Source organism: Ctenocephalides felis, unplaced genomic scaffold, assembly GCF_003426905.1.
Source record: "Ctenocephalides felis isolate EL2017-DRISC unplaced genomic scaffold, ASM342690v1 CF-g0.4_SCAFFOLD_00273, whole genome shotgun sequence".
NCBI classification, from domain to species: Eukaryota; Metazoa; Arthropoda; class Insecta; order Siphonaptera; family Pulicidae; genus Ctenocephalides; species Ctenocephalides felis.
The window spans coordinates 18,330-36,940 of NW_020536427.1; the positions used below are offsets into that span (position 1 = coordinate 18,330).

Here is an 18,611-nt window from a genome sequence, read left to right on the forward strand (position 1 = left end):
TCACAACAGCGCCATCTATTCATAGTTATCATTCGGCTATCCTGCTAAATTCTCGTCCTCGAGAATGTAGTTTTCGAATTTCTTGGGACGTGTGATTGTCCGTTTCAGTGGTTGTATATTGACTGTCTCCTCTTCTTCGTCACTGTTACTAGGTTCGTCATCATTGCTGTCCTCTGAGTAACTGTCGTCTTCTTGCATCTCATATTTTTTTAACGCATCGATTGGTAATATGCCGCTGTAGAAACGTTGATTACGCTGCATATCTGGCAAATCCTCTATTCGATACCTATCGTATGGCAATTTTGCTGTGACCACGTAAGGTCCTCTATACTTAGGGCGCAATTTCCTAGACTCGCCTGTGCTCGGTGGTTCACAACGCACCATGACCAAATCTCCTTCTTGGTATGAGTCGCCTGTGCATCTTCTCTTATTATACCTTTCTCTTTGTTTACATTGATCTTCTCGTATGTTTTCAATTGCCTCTTCCCTGACTTGTTCAATATCTGCTTCTTCTAATTCAGCCATGTCAACATCTCTTACTAGGTCTCCTGACTTTGGTTCGTAATTGAATAACAATCGGAATGGAGTTGTCTTAATTGCATTATGGTATGTGTTATTAATGCTCCATTGAACCTGTTTAATGCTTTTGTCCCAGTCTTCAAAGTGTTCATCTTTTGATAACGAGGCCGTTGTTACAAATCTATTTACTCTCTCCACTTGTCCATTTGCTCTTGGTGTTGAAGTAGCATTTCTCACGTGTGTAATATCATTTTTCTTGCAAAAATCTTCAAACGGTTTCCTTGTGAAAGACGTTCCTCTGTCCGTAATTACTCTCACTGGGCACCCAAAGAATGATATGACTTCTTATAAAATCTTCTTACTTCCATGACTTTTCGTATCTCAAACAGCTCTAAGTATTGTGTATTTAGTAAACCCATCTACGATTATGATTAAGAAGGTGTTTCCAGCCTTACTTTTAATGAACGGTCCCAAGTGATCTATATGCAATGTGTGAAATGGTATTCCTATTTTATCTATGGAATGTAGTTTCCCCGGTTTCTTGCCTCCCGGTACCTTGTTATATAGGCATTCAATGCATGCTCCTATATATCCCTTCACATAATTTCGCATTCTAGGAAACCAATACTTCTCCGATATCTTTTTTATAACTTTGTCCCGTCCAATGTGTGCCAAATCGTCATGATACCTTCTTAAAATCTGTGACCTCACTCTTTTTGGTACTACATATACCGATTCTCAATTTTTCTCATTAATCTTCCATCTTTGATCTCATACTCCTTTATAATTTTATCACCTTCTCTGTTGATCCCTGCATAATGTCCCTTCTGTATAATGCCCATAATAAACTTTAGTTTTTCATCATTCTTCTGCGCTATGGTCAACCAGTCTTCTTCTATTAAATAGTTACTCAATACCATAAGTCCGTCCACACACTCTGTCTCTTCAGCTTCATTTATGGTATTTCGGGATAGAGCATCCACATGTCTCATCTTCTCTGCTGGTCGATGAATCACCTCATAGTCAAATTCTTGTAGTTTCAGCCACCATCGTCCTATTCTTGGTATTGCATTCTTTTTAGTGAATGTACTTCTCAATGCATTGCAATCTGTCACTACAATAAATTTTCTCCCAACTAGGTACACTCTTCACTTTTCCATTGTCCATACAACTGCTAATGTCTCCAACTCGTTGCTATGGTATCTCTGCTCATCTCTAGTAGCCTGTCTACTAATATAAGCAACTGGACGCATTTGTTCGTTTGTTCCTCTTTGTAATAATATTCCACCCAATCCTAATTGTGATGCGTCTGTGTGCACCTCGGTATTCGCTCCGAGCGTGACTGCAGCGCCCATGCAGCGCCGTAATAAATATGAACTAATTGGGGCTATCAGTGTGTGGTTTTCATGGGTTTTACATGTTTGTTAAAGAAAAAAGATATTAAATAATTGTTATAAATAATAATAAACAAGATACAGTAATAATGTGACAAGTTCATTCTTCAATTTTTCAAACGCCGCATGTTGTTCATTTGTCCATCTGAATTCTGCATCTTTTTGTATTAGGTTGCTAATTGGTTTGGATATCGTCGCATAGTTTTGAATAAATCTCCTGAAGTACCCAGTCAATCCCAAGAATTGACGAACCTCGTGTACGTTGCTTGGTTGTGGAAAGTTTAGTACTCCATTTAGTTTCTTTCTTCCTGGTTTTACCCCCATTTTCGAAATTTCGAACCCAAGGTATTCTATTTCTTTTTGTAAAAAGTAGCACTTCTTCATATTCAATTTTAGCTTCGCTTTTCTGATCACTTTTAAAACCTTTTCCAGATTCATGATGCCTTCCTCGACAGTTCTACTCGGAATTAATATATCATCCATATATGCTAAAGCTATTGTAAACCGCAGCGGTCCCAGTACACTATTAACCATCCTTTGGAATATCGCTGGCCCATTGACTATACCAAATGGCATTCTGGTGAATTCAAACATTCCATCAGGCGTTACGAATGCCGTCTTTCTCTGTGATTGTTTATCCTTAGGTATCTGGTAATATCCTGATGCCATGTCTAATGTTGTAAAGTACTAATTTCCTGCCAATCTGTCTAGTTGGTCGTCAATCAATGGTAAGGGATATGTCATCTATTTAGTAATCTTGTTTAGTGCACGGTAGTCTATACAGATTCTTTCATCTCCAGTCTTCTTCTTCACGATTAAGATGGGGCTTGCAAAGTCTGATGTTGAATCCACGACAATGCGTTTTTCAGATCTTGTATCATCACTCTAAGTTTTTCTCTTTCTCCATAACTCATTCTATATGGTCTGAATGTAATCGGCTCTTCAGTTATTTTTTCAATTTTGCAGCTCACTTGGTTTGTACATCCTAACTCTGTTAATTTACTGGCAAAACAATCATTGTATTCATGTAATAAGTTATATAATTTTGTTCCACTCTCTTTCGGTATGTCCTCATCTAATTTTATTGTACTCGTTGTTAGTTCTCTTGCATATGATTTCTCCTGGGCTTGTTCACTTTCATGGTACTCGTCACATTTAGTAATTTTATAATTCTTCTCAACTGTGGTTTCATTATTTGATATGTTCAAAATCGGTATGATGGTCTCACCTCCCTTCATTGACACTACACATCTTGGAATTTCTTGGAATACATCTGTTGTCTCTTGTTGTATTGGTCTCTATATACATATCACCATTGGTGTCTCTATCAGTATATACACTAATAAATCCTACATACTTAGGTGGAATAACATATGTTTCCTTAACCCACAGGTTAGTTTTTGGTGGTGGTAAGTCCGACACTTTCAAATCCCTCAGGCAATCATCCATTTCGCTAACTTTGTCTTCGAAGATTCGTAAGACACCACCTCTTCTAACTATCACAATGTGTTTCTGTTCTGTGAACGGTTGGCCTATCAGTAGTGGTATTGATTGGCACTCATCTTTCACAACATATATAGGGGTCACTGCCTTAGCTTCATCTACTTTAATTTCTATGGTACAGCTGCCTATCGGTCGAACTTCTCCACTGCCAAAACTTCTGATCGTGATGTTGCTTGGAATTTCTTCGTATAGTATTCCTAAACCATCTGCGTCACTTTTTCTCAAAACTGTGCACTGGCTGCCTAAATCAATATAACTTTTAATCTGTTTACCTGAAATATAAGCGTCATGAAAGTATTTTAGGTTTTCCTTTTGCTCTCTATTCATATCGGCATTCATCAGTACATTTGACTTTTTTACAGTGCGTTTGTTTTCTGATTTAATTTGATCACAATATTTTGATACATGACCATTTGTTTTACATTTGAAACATAGTGGTCTGTCACTGCTGTCTCTAGCTGGCAAGTATTCTTTTCGATTATATTCAGATTTAATTCCTCTCGTTGTCGCTGTCTCTGTAAGTAATAATGCTCTTGTCATTATTTGGTTCTCTTTGTGTATGGGGTTCCTCACTTTTCTTTTAAGTTCAACCCTTTCGTAAGCATTCATATCATTGAATAAGTCATCGGTACTGTAGTGGGTTTTCGACATCATTACGTCACACATATTCTTCGATTTTATTCCAATTAGAATCTGCTCTTTGATTTCTGCTAGTTCCAACCCTAGAACACTGCACAATCTGGCCGGTACTCTCAGAACAAAACTCTGTAGCCATAGATAAAAGAAGAGTATATAGATCGCTCTCTCGGGGCATATTTCGTTGCCACGTTAACTGTCAACTTGCCGGGGTTAGTTCGAGCTGCTCTCCCTTGGTGCGCACGCGTCGATCGTAGAACGGGTGCGTACAAAAAATTCTATAGAAATGAACCAATATTATAGACCGTTTGAATTCAAAATTAAAAAAAAGAAATTGAATTTTAAAAAGCATTTATTTTTAACAATAGTATTTTACATACATGGTTACAAAAGATTCATCCTTATAAGCTAAACACAAAAGAAATAGAAATGTATATATATATATATATATATATATATATATATACGAGGTCTGTTCAAAAAGTACCCGCAATTTTCGTTTTTTCAAAAAAATATTTATTTATTCGTCTACATTAATGTGGTCCCCTTCAAAGTAGTCCCCCCCAGATATAATACACTTATGCCAGCGTTTTTTCCAATTTTCGAAGCACCCTTGATATTCACTTTTTGATATGTCCTTGAGCACTCTCAGCGATTTTCTTCAATCGAGGAAAACCGCCGTCCTTTCATGGGTCTCTTCAACTTTGGGAATAGGAAAAAGTCACACGGAGCCATATCTGGTGAATATGGAGGTTGGGGCATGACTACGGTATTGTTTTTGGCCAAAAAATTACGAACAAGCAACGACGAGTGAGCAGGTGCGTTATCGTGGTGCAACAGCCATGAATTGTTAATGAATTGATATGCCAACTTCATCAGCAACTTCTCTAATTGTGATTCGGCGATCATTCATAACCATTTTTTCCACTTCTTTCACATTTTCATCGTTTGTTGACGTGCTGGGTCGACCGGAGCGTTCGTCATCTTCAACGTCTTCGCGGCCATCTTGGAAACGCTTATACCACTCGTAAACACTTGTTTTTTTCATAGCAGACTCACCATAGGCTTTTTGTAACATTTCACACACTTTGTTACACTTTATTTCATTTTTTACGCAAAATTTAATACAAATTCTTTGACTTTTCAATTCTTCCATTGTAAAAATCGCCGAGCTCAGAAAAACACGTCGAACTTAGCGACTACCACAGACAAAGTAAACAGTGAATATAGCTGAAAATTTCATCATACTTTAGGGGCATGTATACCAACACAATAAAAAAAAAATTTTGACAATCAGACACTCCAGACCCGCGAAATTTAAAAATTCCGGGTACTTTTTGAACACACCTCGTATATATATTTATTTATTTATTTATTTATAGGTATATTTATTTATATTTCTAGAGCAAAGATTACTTATAATTGCAATAAGATTAAGATAAATAATTAAAACACATCTCATAATTCGATCTCAATAATAAATAAATCAAAAAATTTGAGAAACTATCGGATCTCTTTCATTATTCGCAAAAATTTGAGAAGCTATCGGATCTCTTTCATTATTCGCAAAAGCAACAAAATTTCTAGAAACTAAAGAGAGAAAAATAATTATATTCATTATAAAAAGTTTCAATTATATAAAAAGTAAAATATATATATATTTAATATCATTTGCAAAATGAATGCATACGATAATCTTCTGAAGTAACTCAGTTTATATTTTTTTCGAATAATGCGAATTAACAATTAAGTTACTGTTTTGTTTTTGTTAATATTTTCTACGACTAGTGTTGATGTTCATTTGAATGTTGAACAAAATGTCATTATCATCATTAACATAAAAAAGGAAATTATTAATAGTAATGTACAAGTACTTAATAGTTTTTTTATGGCATCTTCAATAACACATTTAAGAATAACATCTCTATCAGAAATAAGGGGTGCACATTAATGGTGTTTTATTCCTCCAAATAAAAAAGGGATTTGCAAATATATACTTTTTTCCATTTGACAGTTCTTGTCAATCTGTACAATGTAATTATTTTTACGATCATTAAACAACGCAGATAATAATATTTCTGTGTAATATCAAAATGCAACTATCACTACTCACAAACTTTTCGTGGAACATAGCCAAACCTAAATTACCCCTTAGCTAGAATTTTATCATTAAGCATGAATTTCCTTCCATTTAATAATTCAGTATCTTCTCTTAGCCGACTTAATATATCATTATGCATACTATTATTCAATGCCAGTGGGAGATCAGAAAATATTTCAGCATGTTTCAGACTGGCTTGTAATTTCTTTATTAATGTTTTCCCTGTTTATTCGTCTCATATCAATACTTGTGTTTAGTAAACCCGTTTTATAACTACTTCCAAGGGAAAAACTGCTGAAAAAAATCGATGTTAAATTATTTATTATAAACCTTTATTATTAGTGCAAGAATAATTCTTAAAAACTTACCTTTCAGTGAGTTGGTTAGTCTGACGGCAATTTTATCTTTCAATATTTATAACCTTAAAATTCCTAGCATTGTTAAATGTCTCAGTTATTATGCTATAATAAAAACTTATATCAGACTAGTAGATGCAAGTATTTTGAAGTATGCATATTGATAAAAATACTTACTTATTGTTGAAGGCCCGTAAATATTATTAATCATTTTACATACTACATAGGCTCCAGTAGAAAACACTAGTTTTGACAAGCCAAATAGCAAACATCTACAACATCCAAAACAATATTAATTCGTGATTAATGTTTAGTTATTTTATTCTTATTACGTACTTTGTCATTTCTCGCTGGAAATACATGCAATTTTGCATTTTTTTTTGGTATTAGTGCACCCTGGAACGTAACACTTCGACTATTTGCTTGCAACTAATCCTAATCACTTATAAACGCAACTGAACGTTCTCGAAATCGTATGATTGCCCGCGTTGAAATTCTTACCAGATGAGTGCCAAATCGCTGCAAGAGCGCTCCAAGGGAGAGCAGCTCCAACTAAAATCGAGCTACAGAGTTTTGTTCGGAGATTACCGGCCATGTCTGTAGCTCGATTTTAGTTTGAGCTGCTCTCCCTTGGAGCGCTCTTGCAGCGATTTGGCACTCATCTGGTAAGAATTTCAACGCGGGCAATCAAACAATTTCGAGAACGTTCGGTTGCGTTTATAAGTCATTAGGATTAGTTTGCAAGCAAAATGTCGATGTGTTACATTTCAGGGTGCACTAATACCAAAAAATGCAAAATTGCATGTATTTCCAGCGAGAAATGACAAAGTACGTAATAAGATTAAAATAACCAAACATTAATCACAAATAAATATTGTTTTGGATGTTGTAGATGTTTGCTATTTGGCTGGTCAAAACTAGTGTTTTCTACTAGAACCTATGTAGTATGTAAAATGATTAATATAATTTACGGGCCTTCAACAATAAGTAAGTATTTTTATCAATATGCATACTTCAAAATACTTGCATCTATTACTACTAGTCTGATATAAGTTTTTATTATAGCATAATAACTGAGACATTTAACAATGCTAGGAATTTTAAGGTTATAGTTATTGAAAGATAAAATTGCCGTCAGACTAACCAACTCACTGATAGGTAAGTTTTTAAGAATTATTCTTGTATTAATAATAAAGGTTTATAATAAATAATTTAACATTGATTTTTTTCAGCAGTTTTTCTCTCGGAAGTAGTTATGAAATGGGTTTACTAAACGCAAGTATTGATATGAGACGAACAAACAGGGAAAAACATTAATAAAGAAATTACAAGCCAGTCTGAAACATGCTGAAATATTTGCTGATCTCCCACTGGCATTGAATAATAGTATTCATAATGATATATTAAGTCGGCTAAGAGAAGATACTGAATTATTAAATGGAAGTAAATTCATGCTTAATGATAAAATTCTAGCTAAGGGGTAATTTAGGTTTGGCTATGCTTCACGAAAAGTTTGTGAGTAGTGATAGTTGCATTTTGATATTACACAAAAATATTAATATCTGCGTTGTTTAATGATCGTAAAGATAATCACATTGTACAGATTGACAGGAACTGTCAAATGGAAGAAAGTATATATTTGCTAATCTCTTTTTTATTTAGAAGAATAAAACACCATTAACGTGCACCCCTTATTTCTGATAGAGATGTTATTCTTAAATGTGTAATTGAAGATGCCATAAGAAAACTATAGTACTTGTACATTACTATTAATAATTTCCTTTTTTTATGTTAATGATGATAATGACATTTTGTTCAACATTCAAATGAACATCAACACTAGTCGTAGAAAATATTAACAGAAACAAAACCGTAACTTAATTGTTAATTAGCATTATTCGAAAAAAATATAAACTGAGTTGCTTGAGAAGATTATCGTATGCATTAATTTTGCAAATGATTTTTAAATATATATATTTTTTACTTTTATATGAATAAAATTATTTTTCTCTTTTTAGTTTCTAGAAATTTTGTTGCTTTTGCGAATATGAAAGAGATCTGATAGCTTCTCAAATTTTTGCGAATAATGAAAGATATGCAATAGTTTCTCAAATTTTTTGATTTATTTATTATTCAGATAGAATTATGAGATGTGTTTAAATTATTTATGTTAATCTAATTGTAATTATAAGTAATCTTTGCTCTAGAAATATAAATAAATAAATATATATATATATATATATATATACATTTTTATTTCTTTTGTGTTTAGCTTATAAGGATGAATCTTTTGTAACCATGTGTGTAAAATACTATTGTTAAAAATAAATGCTTTTTAAAATTCAATTTCTTGTTTTGTAATTTTGAATTCAAACGGTCTATAATATTGGTGCATTTCTATAGTATTTTTTGTACGCACCCGTTCTACGATCGACGCGTGCGCACCAAGGGAGAGCAGCTCGAACTAACCCCGGCAAGTTGACAGTTAACGTGGCAACGAAATATGCCCCGAGAGAGCGATCTATATACTCTTCTTTTATCTATGGCACAATCTAACTTTATCGTGGAAGTAATCATAAAGTGGTTCACCTCGTTGTTGCACCCTATCCATCATTCGAACCCATTTCTCGGTTGTCGTCTCCTTAGACGCAAACGTATCATTGAACGCACTCTTGAAGTCCGCCCACGTAACCAATAGATGTCGCCTCGCGTCGTAGCAATGCATCGCTCCGCCGACGAGATGTGTTCGAGCAATTTCCAGAATATATGCGTCGGGTAATTGATGCAATAGTTGAATGGTTATTATTTCACTCCTCCATGCGCCTGCTTCGTCCGGATTTCCTTTGAAATCTTTTATCCTTTTTAGTAGTTCTGGCATAATCGCCAGTCCGCTTGTAGCCTTTGATGTGTTACCACTCGCAATCGTATCCAGCATCTTCAACATAACATCATCGCGGCGTCTGTTTTCCAGCATCATAGTTTTGAGTATTTCTTCTAAAGTTAGCCCTCCGTCGCGTACAAATCTTTCTTCTCCAATACTAGCATCACTTTGGTTTAACTCTCGCGTTTCACTCATATTGTTTTTTTTTGTCAAGTTTTATGTTCACTGTATATCTCAATAATGTCTTTAAATTCATCTTAGGATAATCCTCGGTAATCCCACTTCTGATTTGTTAACTATCTCTAATCGTCTCTATATTAAAAAACAATGTTTATAACAATTACTTTATTCACTATAACTACACTAAGTTCTCTATATATGTTCTCTACTCTAAGGCATGGCCGGTAATCTCCGAACAAAACTCTGTAGCTCGATTTTAGTTTGAGCTGCTCTCCCTTGGAGCGCTCTTGCAGCGATTTGGCACTCATCTGGTAAGAATTTCAACGCGGGCAATCAAACAATTTCGAGAACGTTCGGTTGCGTTTATAAGTGATTAGGATTAGTTTACAAGCAAAATGTCGATGTGTTACGTTCCAGGGTGCACTAATACCAAAAAATGCAAAATTGCATGTATTTCCAGCGAGAAATGACAAAGTACGTAATAAGAATAAAATAACCGAACATATTAATCATAAATAAATATTGTTTTGGATGTTGTAGATGTTTGCTATTTGGCTGGTCAAAACTAGTGTTTTCTACTAGAACACTTGAACCTATGTAGTAGGTAAAATGATTAATAATATTTACGGGCCTTCAACAATAAGTAAGTATTTTTATCAATATGCATACTTCAAAATACTTGCATCTATTACTACTAGTCTGATATAAGTTTTTATTATAGCATAATAACTGAGACATTTAATAATGCTAGGAATTTTAAGGTTATAGTTATTGAAAGATAAAATTGCTGTCAGACTAACCAACTCACTGATAGGTAAGTTTTAAGAATTATTCTTGTATTAATAATAAAGGTTTATAATAAATAATTTAACATTGATTTTTTTCAGCAGTTTTTCTCTTGGAAGTAGTTATGAAACGGGTTTACTAAAACACAAGTATTGATATGAGACGAATAAACAGGGAAAAACATTAATAAAGAAATTACAAGCCAGTCTGAAACATGCTGATCTCCCACTGGCATTGAATAATAGTATTCATAATGATATATTAAGTCGGCTAAGAGAAGATACTGAATTATTAAATGGAAGGAAATTCATGCTTAATGATAAAATTCCAGCTAAGGGGTAATTTAGGTTTGGCTATGTTCCACGAAAAGTTTATGAGTAGTGATAGTTGCATTTTGATAATACACAGAAATATTATTATCTGCGTTGTTTAATGACCGTAAAAATAATTACATTGTACAGATTGACAGGAACTGTCAAATGGAAGAAAGTATATATTTGCTAATCTCTTTTTTATTTAGAGGAATAAAACACCATTAACGTGCGCCCCTTATTTCTGATAGAGATGTTATTCTTAAATGTGTTATTGAAGATGCCATAAGAAAACTATTAAGTACTTGTACATTACTATTAATAATTTCCTTCTTTATGTTAATGATGATAATGACATTTTGTTCAACATTCAAATGAACATCAACACTAGTCGTAGAAAATATTAACAGAAACAAAAGAGTAACTTAATTGTTAATTAGCATTATTCGCAAAAAATATAAACTGAGTTATTTGAAAAGATTATCGTATGCATTAATTTTACATATGATTTATATATATATATATATATATATATATTGCTTTTTATATGAATGAAAGAGATCTGATAGCTTCTCAAATGTTTGCGAATAATGAAAGATATCCGATAGTTTCTCAAATTTTTTGATTTATTTATTATTGAGATCGAATTATGAGATGTGTTTAAATTATTTATCTTAATCTAATTGTAATTATAAGTAATCTTTGCTCTAGAAATATAAATAAATTATATATATATATGTATATATATATATATATATATATATATGTTTATGTATATACATTTTTATTTCTTTTGTGTTTAGCTTATAAGGATGAATCTTTTGTAACCATGTGTGTAAAATACTATTGTTAAAAATAAATGTTTTTTAAAATTCAATTTCTTTTTTTTTAATTTTGAATTCAAACGGTCTATAATATTGGTTCATTTCTATAGTATTTTATGTACGCACCCGTTCTACGATCGACGCGTGCGCACCAAGGAAGAGCAGCTCGAACTAACCCGGGCAAGTTGACAGTTAACGTGGCAACGAAATATGCCCCGAGAGAGCGATCTATATACTCTTCTTTTATCTATGCTCTAAGGCTACACTACAACCCTGTCGCCCATAGATAAGTAAACGTCGCCTACAATCATCCTCCATAGTATTCCTATATATCCACGCAATCATTCGTACCAACATTCATACATCACAACAGCGCCATCTATTCATAGTTATCAGTTTCAAAAATAATATAAAATGTATATTTTGAAAAATAATTTATTTCAATTTAATTATTAATTACAATATTATATTTTAACAATAATATATTATAAAATGTATAACATCACATACAGGTTTAAATACAAAAGACACATACTTATCATACCAATTTATATTTCACTCTAACGCTAACTTGTAACTACAATAATGTTAGTAAAATGCAGTCAAATGTCATCAGTAAATTATAATACATATATGATTCAATAATTAGATATCTAATGATAATAAAATTAATTAAAATACAGTCATTAGTATTCACATTAGACGAATTAAGAATATTATCATTCACGTTAGACTCGCACAAGGTATTGACTGAAGCATTAGACAATTAAATTTTTAATGTATCAATCGCGCCTTCTGTTTTATCATGCTCACAATGGACAGTGTAGTAATTGACGGATTGAAGCTTATTGACAACAAGGCTTTTGTAGGTTCCAATAAATGCACGGCTAGAAGGATTAGTATTATTAACCCCTTGACTTGTAATACTACAAATAAATATTTTATTCTATGAGTTTACTTTATTCTAGGACTATAAAGATTTAGTATAACTTAGCGAATACTAAATTACAGTATTTGTGCATTACGATTTACAAGAGCAATGCTCAACGCTTATTAAATAATAATCATTCCAAGCAAGATTTGACACTTTTCAGCATTCTTTCACAATGAATCAAGTCATATCAAATGACTGTTACATTATATACACCAACCTATGTATAAAATACGTTCCACACCTTCTATTATATATACTACACTTTCACTCTACATTTGAAAATCATACTTTTTGTTTAGAGAACATTTAAAACTTTATAAACAATTATACACAACACCCTTTAATAGAACAGTCACAAAACAAAATAACAACCCCGATCAAAATGGCCGCTTAATGCTAGAGAATTCTCAACCTGTCACTTGGTATCGGCGCACTAGCGCCAAATTCTCACCTAGATGTGGATACCACGAAACACGGTTTTTGAACGAGGATTTTGCACTGAGTGAAAAGGCCCTGGTGTGAAACCATCACTGGATAATGATACTCCTCATATCGCCATCTATTCATTCGATTAATGACCATTACTTTCGGTTGAAGCTGACTTAGTGTTCAGACTTCTATACATAGATAAATAAGCATAAGCTTCTATATTAACCTTTACAAAAATTATTTTATTTATTTAAACTGAAAATAATAATTTGTGCGATTGTTGTTTGTCATGGGGCCGCACAAAAATCGCTATCGGGCCGCAGGTTGGACATGGCCGGTCTATATAAACACGGGGTATTCTAATATTGTATAGAAGCGGCCCGATGGCGATTTTTGTGCGGCGCCATGACAAACAACAATCGCACTAATTATTATTTTCAATTTAAATAAATAAAATAATTTTTGTAAAGGCTAATATAGAAGTCTGAACACTAAGTCAGCTTCAACCGAAAGTAATGGTTATTAATGGAATGAATAGATGTCGATATGATACTCTATGGATAGCGCTTGGCAGATAACGACAAATAATTGTCAACGCAACGGACAACGGGAGACTAGCGGCTCTATAGACGAGTGAGCAACACTAGTTCACGAGTCACTCACCAGTCTATAAGTCCATGTGTTTGTAAACGTGGGGTGTTATATCCGAAAAAATGTTCATATTACGATTATTTTGAAAAAAAAAAGAATTTTCAAACAGTTTTAAAATACAAAAAAAACATTTTTTTCAAAAAAGTCATTTTTTTTTCAATAATTTCAAGATTCTCAAAAATCTAATTTTTTCAAAGTTTTCAAAAATATTAAAGCTTTTATAAGTTTGAAATTACGGTACGAGAAGTTCCATCAAATTGCCTTAAGGCGCGATGCCATGCACCACTAGTTTCCAGATTTGTTGGCTCAAAGAGTAATTTAGGTTGGACATCGCTGGTCTAGGATCCATGAGTCGCACACATAGCGAATAGGGTTTTTGCTATCTCTCTGGAGATATTATATAAATGACTTTGACGTAAATTGAGGCTATTTTACGCGCATTTGATAGACAATTAATTGGAGAGTTCTTACTTATATCTAGATTATCAGGTTTGTAAAATACTGAACATTATTTTATGATTGTAGATATTTAAAATATATGGTTTTAATTAGATTTGTACATTATCACGTTAATTTTTTGTAATTTAGCAAATAAAACAAATAATGTCATCTATTTATAATGTATCAATTCGTCAACAAGTTGTAACTACACCAAGAAGTGTTTTTTATAGGTTTATCGAGCTCTAGAATACGTCTAAGAATACCATATTGTATACTCATTTATTAAATGGAACATATTTTTAAAGTGAATCAAAATAAAATTCGTATTTGACACTTTGGCATTTGTAAACAAAAAATGAGCAAATCAACCAATAGTCACCAATATAGTAGTTATCTGTCTAGAAGTGACTCAAATGATAAACACAATTGTGATCATAAAAATTACAATAAAAGAAGAGAAAATCAAGATCATGTTAAATCAAAGCATCGTTCAAGATCTCGTAGTCGTTCATATGATAGAATTGATTCACATGATAGATTTTCTAGTAAAAAAAATACAAACAGAGATTTCAAACTTTCTCATAGTAATGAAAAAGTTCACAACTTAGAAATCATTCCCGTTCAAAAAACATCTGTCATGAGCCTTTTCCCAGCACATCAAGCAACCTTGTGGACACAGAGATTAGTAAGCAATATAGCACAAAGCTTGAAATTAGGCCTGAATACAAAGAAGAACGGAAACAAGAAGTAGTGATTGAGTCAGTGTTCAAAAATGATGGAAGTTTTTTGGAAATGTTCAACAAATGCATGGACAAGTACAACAAATGCAAAACAGCACAAAACAATTTACCTGTTCCAATAGTAGGAAGAAGGCGTGGCGGAAAGGTTTTAAAAACTGGTGTAGTTGAAAAAGCAAAAGTGGATGAAGTAAATGAAGATAACAAATCAACTGATCCTTGGGCTATTTATATAAATGAAGTAAAGAAGTATCGTCAAACATCATGTCAAGATGAAGCAAAAACTCGTTCTCTTGTAAAATAACTCTGAATATTACTTTTGTAACTGTTTAATTGATTACTTGATTCAAATATTGTATGCAAAATCAAACTATAATATTTAGTATTTGACATGTCAATTTTCTTTAATGAAAATACAGCTACAATGTATTCAATTGTTTTATGTGATGTGTATATGAGTATATGTTAGCATATATATATATATATATATATATATATATATATCTGCCTGCCTGCCTGCAAGTGTATTTATGTATGCAATTATTTTATTCGACATTTTACGAGATATGGGATGTTCCCTTCGTGTACTATTCATAATTAAAAAAAATTCATATATGTGTATAACATTTTATAATTTTAAAAATTAATGAATTTATTTCTTATCTTATTAACTAAACATTTTCCAAATAGTTATTAGGTTAATTGAATAATGAATAATAAATTATTAATTTTTTTTGTTATGTAGTTTATAAAAAACGACACATATCATAACTATGAAATGTAGAATTAAATGATTAAAAATTAAATATATTTTTGCAGAAGATAGGCAGTTCTTAATTCAAAAAACATATATATATATATATATATATATATATATATATGTGTGTGTATGCGTGTGTGTGTGATTTAGTAGTTAATTTTGATGTTGAGATATATGGATAAGTTGTTTAAGGCCCATACATGAAACAAAGAAAAGAAAAAACAAAGATTCAATCTTCAATAAAAATTATGAAAACTATGTAACTAGAATATAATTTTGTGAAAAGCTATTGAGCCACAGACATAAGCCTCGGACCTTGCACAGTACACAAGTCGTGGCAGAAATGACTTAACTTTACTCACATTTTTTGTTCAAATTAAACTATCATTTTTCTTTTTGCACCATACAAAAAATGATAAAAAAATTCATTGTGTTGACAAGTTAGATGTATAAATGTTAGTGCTAATTTCTAGTGTTGTGTACACATCTCTATATGTAACCTACCAACGTTAATATCCACTGATGATGACATTAAATTGAATGTCGAAACGTTCGGAATTAAAGATTAATTTATAAATCTTTGCTTTTTATTCTTTGATGTATATATATATATGTTAACTCTACCATATTTATTATAAACACAATCTATTGATCACTTTATTTACTCAACTACACTACGTTCTCTATTAAACGTATCATATATATTGAAGAGACGTTAGTAATCAATTTACTAATTAATAATTAAATGTAACCAATTTTTAATAATTCTTGAGTAGATTAGGGTTTTATTTTGAATACTTTTGAATACGAGAATTGGAACATTTGTAGCTCTTCGGGAAGTGTGTGAAATCAAAGAATTTATTTAGATACAAAAATTTATTTATCGTTTTATTATAATATTTCAGTTGTTGCTTGTTCAAGAGTTCAGGACTAACTAACTTATATTTTTACATTTTTAAAATATTTCCAATATTTCTAGTTTTATGATAGCTCGCCGAAGGTACATGAGCTATCATAAACTTTTATTAAGGGTTGTCTGGCAGATGTACAAAATATTCGCAACATTTACAGTTACTTGGGAGTATACATCGTTCAAAGGAATTTACTTATGACTATTATTTATAATTATAAAGAACACAATTCTCAACACCTCCATCGTGAAAATTAAGCCGTCCTCGGCTTATTACATAACATTAGCGAATTTCAGGTTGTAATTAACTGGTACATTAATAACTAAAATCTTTATCTTAATAACTATGAGTTGATACATAAGGATATAACAACTAAAGACATCATTTTTATTTATATTTTAGTAAATCAAACACTTAGCTAAACCTTAACATTAATATTATAAATTGGACTATTTTTTTTTAAATTCTCTAGATTTACATTTACATTACATATTTTAGATTTAATTTATTTGTGAAAGAAATATTATTTTTATTATTATTATTTAATCAATAAAATTTAATTGATAATTTGATTTATGTGATAATTAACATTATTCTATGAGATTTATCAAATTAATTAAATGGAATTCAATAATAAGATTTTTTTTTTTTTAGAAAATTTGATAAAGATTATGTTACTTTTCTCGTTGGTATAAACTTTTTCAATTTGTTGTTGTGCACTTGTACATGTTTATTATGGATCAAAATGGTACTATTTATACTATCGGTTTTTAATATTTTAAAGGGACCTTTCCATAGGGGCAAAAGTTTTTTGCATCGCCGCGGATACGGAGTTTCATCTCTCAAAAGCACATACTCATCGATCTCAAAGGTTTCAGGATTCAAATTTTGATCATAGTTACTTTTAGTTTTTTCTTTATTACTCAGTAAATTCTGTCGAGCGAAACTATTCGCGTGCGATAACCGCGATTTTAACTCATTAACGTAAGTGTCGTAGTTATATTGAAATATAGTTTTGCTATAGACAGTGGTAATTCTATTTTCCTACCAAAAACTAACTCGAAAGGTGTGTAATTTGTCGCGTTATGTATAGTTGTATTATGGATAAAACTGCGTATTTTATGCATTTGTCCCAATCTGTTTGGGTTTTGTTAATATAAGATCTCAAGTTTTGAACATAATCCCTATGGATCCTTTCACAAGAGCCATTCGACTCAGGTCTGTACGGGGAAGTTGTTATCTTTTTAATTTTTAGTATTTGCAAACGTCCTGAATAATTGCTAGTAAACGTGGTGCCTTGACCAGATAGAATTTCCTTAGGAAAGCCAAATTTTAAAAATAATTTCTGAAACGAATGCATTTGCGACTGTCGAACTTTCTTGATTACAAATGGGGATGGCGCCTGCATATTTCGTTAAGTCGCATATAAATGTCAACAAATATTTATTTCCGGAGTCAGAAACGGGGTAAGGGCCGCAAATATCAATACAATTTTTTTCGAAAGGCTCGCGGGCTGTTGTTGTTATAACTAAAGGTTGCCTTGTTTTCTTACATACTTTTTTTTTTTGACAATCAGGACATTTGCTTACATATGATTTAATTTGTTTTCGCATCTTTGGCCATTTGTATATACTACGTATTCTGCTGAACGTTTTTTTATGGCCCAGATGACCTCCCGTATATTGTGATCTATGAAATTGGTTTTAAGATCTTACTTATCATCTCATCCGGTGTTAGGTTTTCAATAATTTGTCATAAAAATTTTTAATTTGATGTCGGTGTCTCTGAAAATGTATCGTAATAAAATTCTAAATTTTCTATTGGTATGTGGCAAAAACTTTGAAATTGTGCGGGAGCTGGAATAGCAATGGATTTAATATTTTCTTGAATTCCTTTTGATTATGATAGAGGGTTTTGTTCACCTTGATCGTCGCTCCAGGGTTGTAGATTTAAGTCCTGATTTGGTCCCACGTTTTAAACTTCAAAATCTTCTTCTGAACTTGTTATTATTCTTTTTATTAAATCTTCCAGTTATTATTTTTATTAGAATTATTTTGATGATTTTATATAGATTTTCATCGATTTTAATTGATGCACTTTATTTTTGTATCACTTGATAATTTTAAGAGTTTGCTTATTTTTCACACACTTTTTGTTTTAATTTTTTTTATTTTATTTTATTAATTTGCACTCTTATCTCGGAGTTGGATCCCACCGCTGCCACCAAATGAAGAGACGTTAGTAATCAATTTACTAA

The 18,611-nt window shown here is 31.9% G+C and overlaps 1 protein-coding gene across 1 annotated transcript in view; it reads left to right on the forward strand.

Moving 5' to 3' along the window:
* Positions 1-13,867: 13,867 nt before the first annotated feature.
* The window catches only part of LOC113363127, an 8,409-nt gene continuing 3,665 nt past the window's right edge, over positions 13,868-18,611 (forward strand). Inside the window, exons 1-3 of the mRNA XM_026605613.1 lie at positions 13,868-13,994; positions 14,177-14,530; positions 14,626-14,978. Coding sequence (XP_026461398.1) covers positions 14,302-14,530; positions 14,626-14,978 — 582 coding nt within the window. The 5' untranslated portion in view covers positions 13,868-13,994; positions 14,177-14,301. The remainder of the gene's footprint in view (positions 13,995-14,176; positions 14,531-14,625; positions 14,979-18,611) is intronic.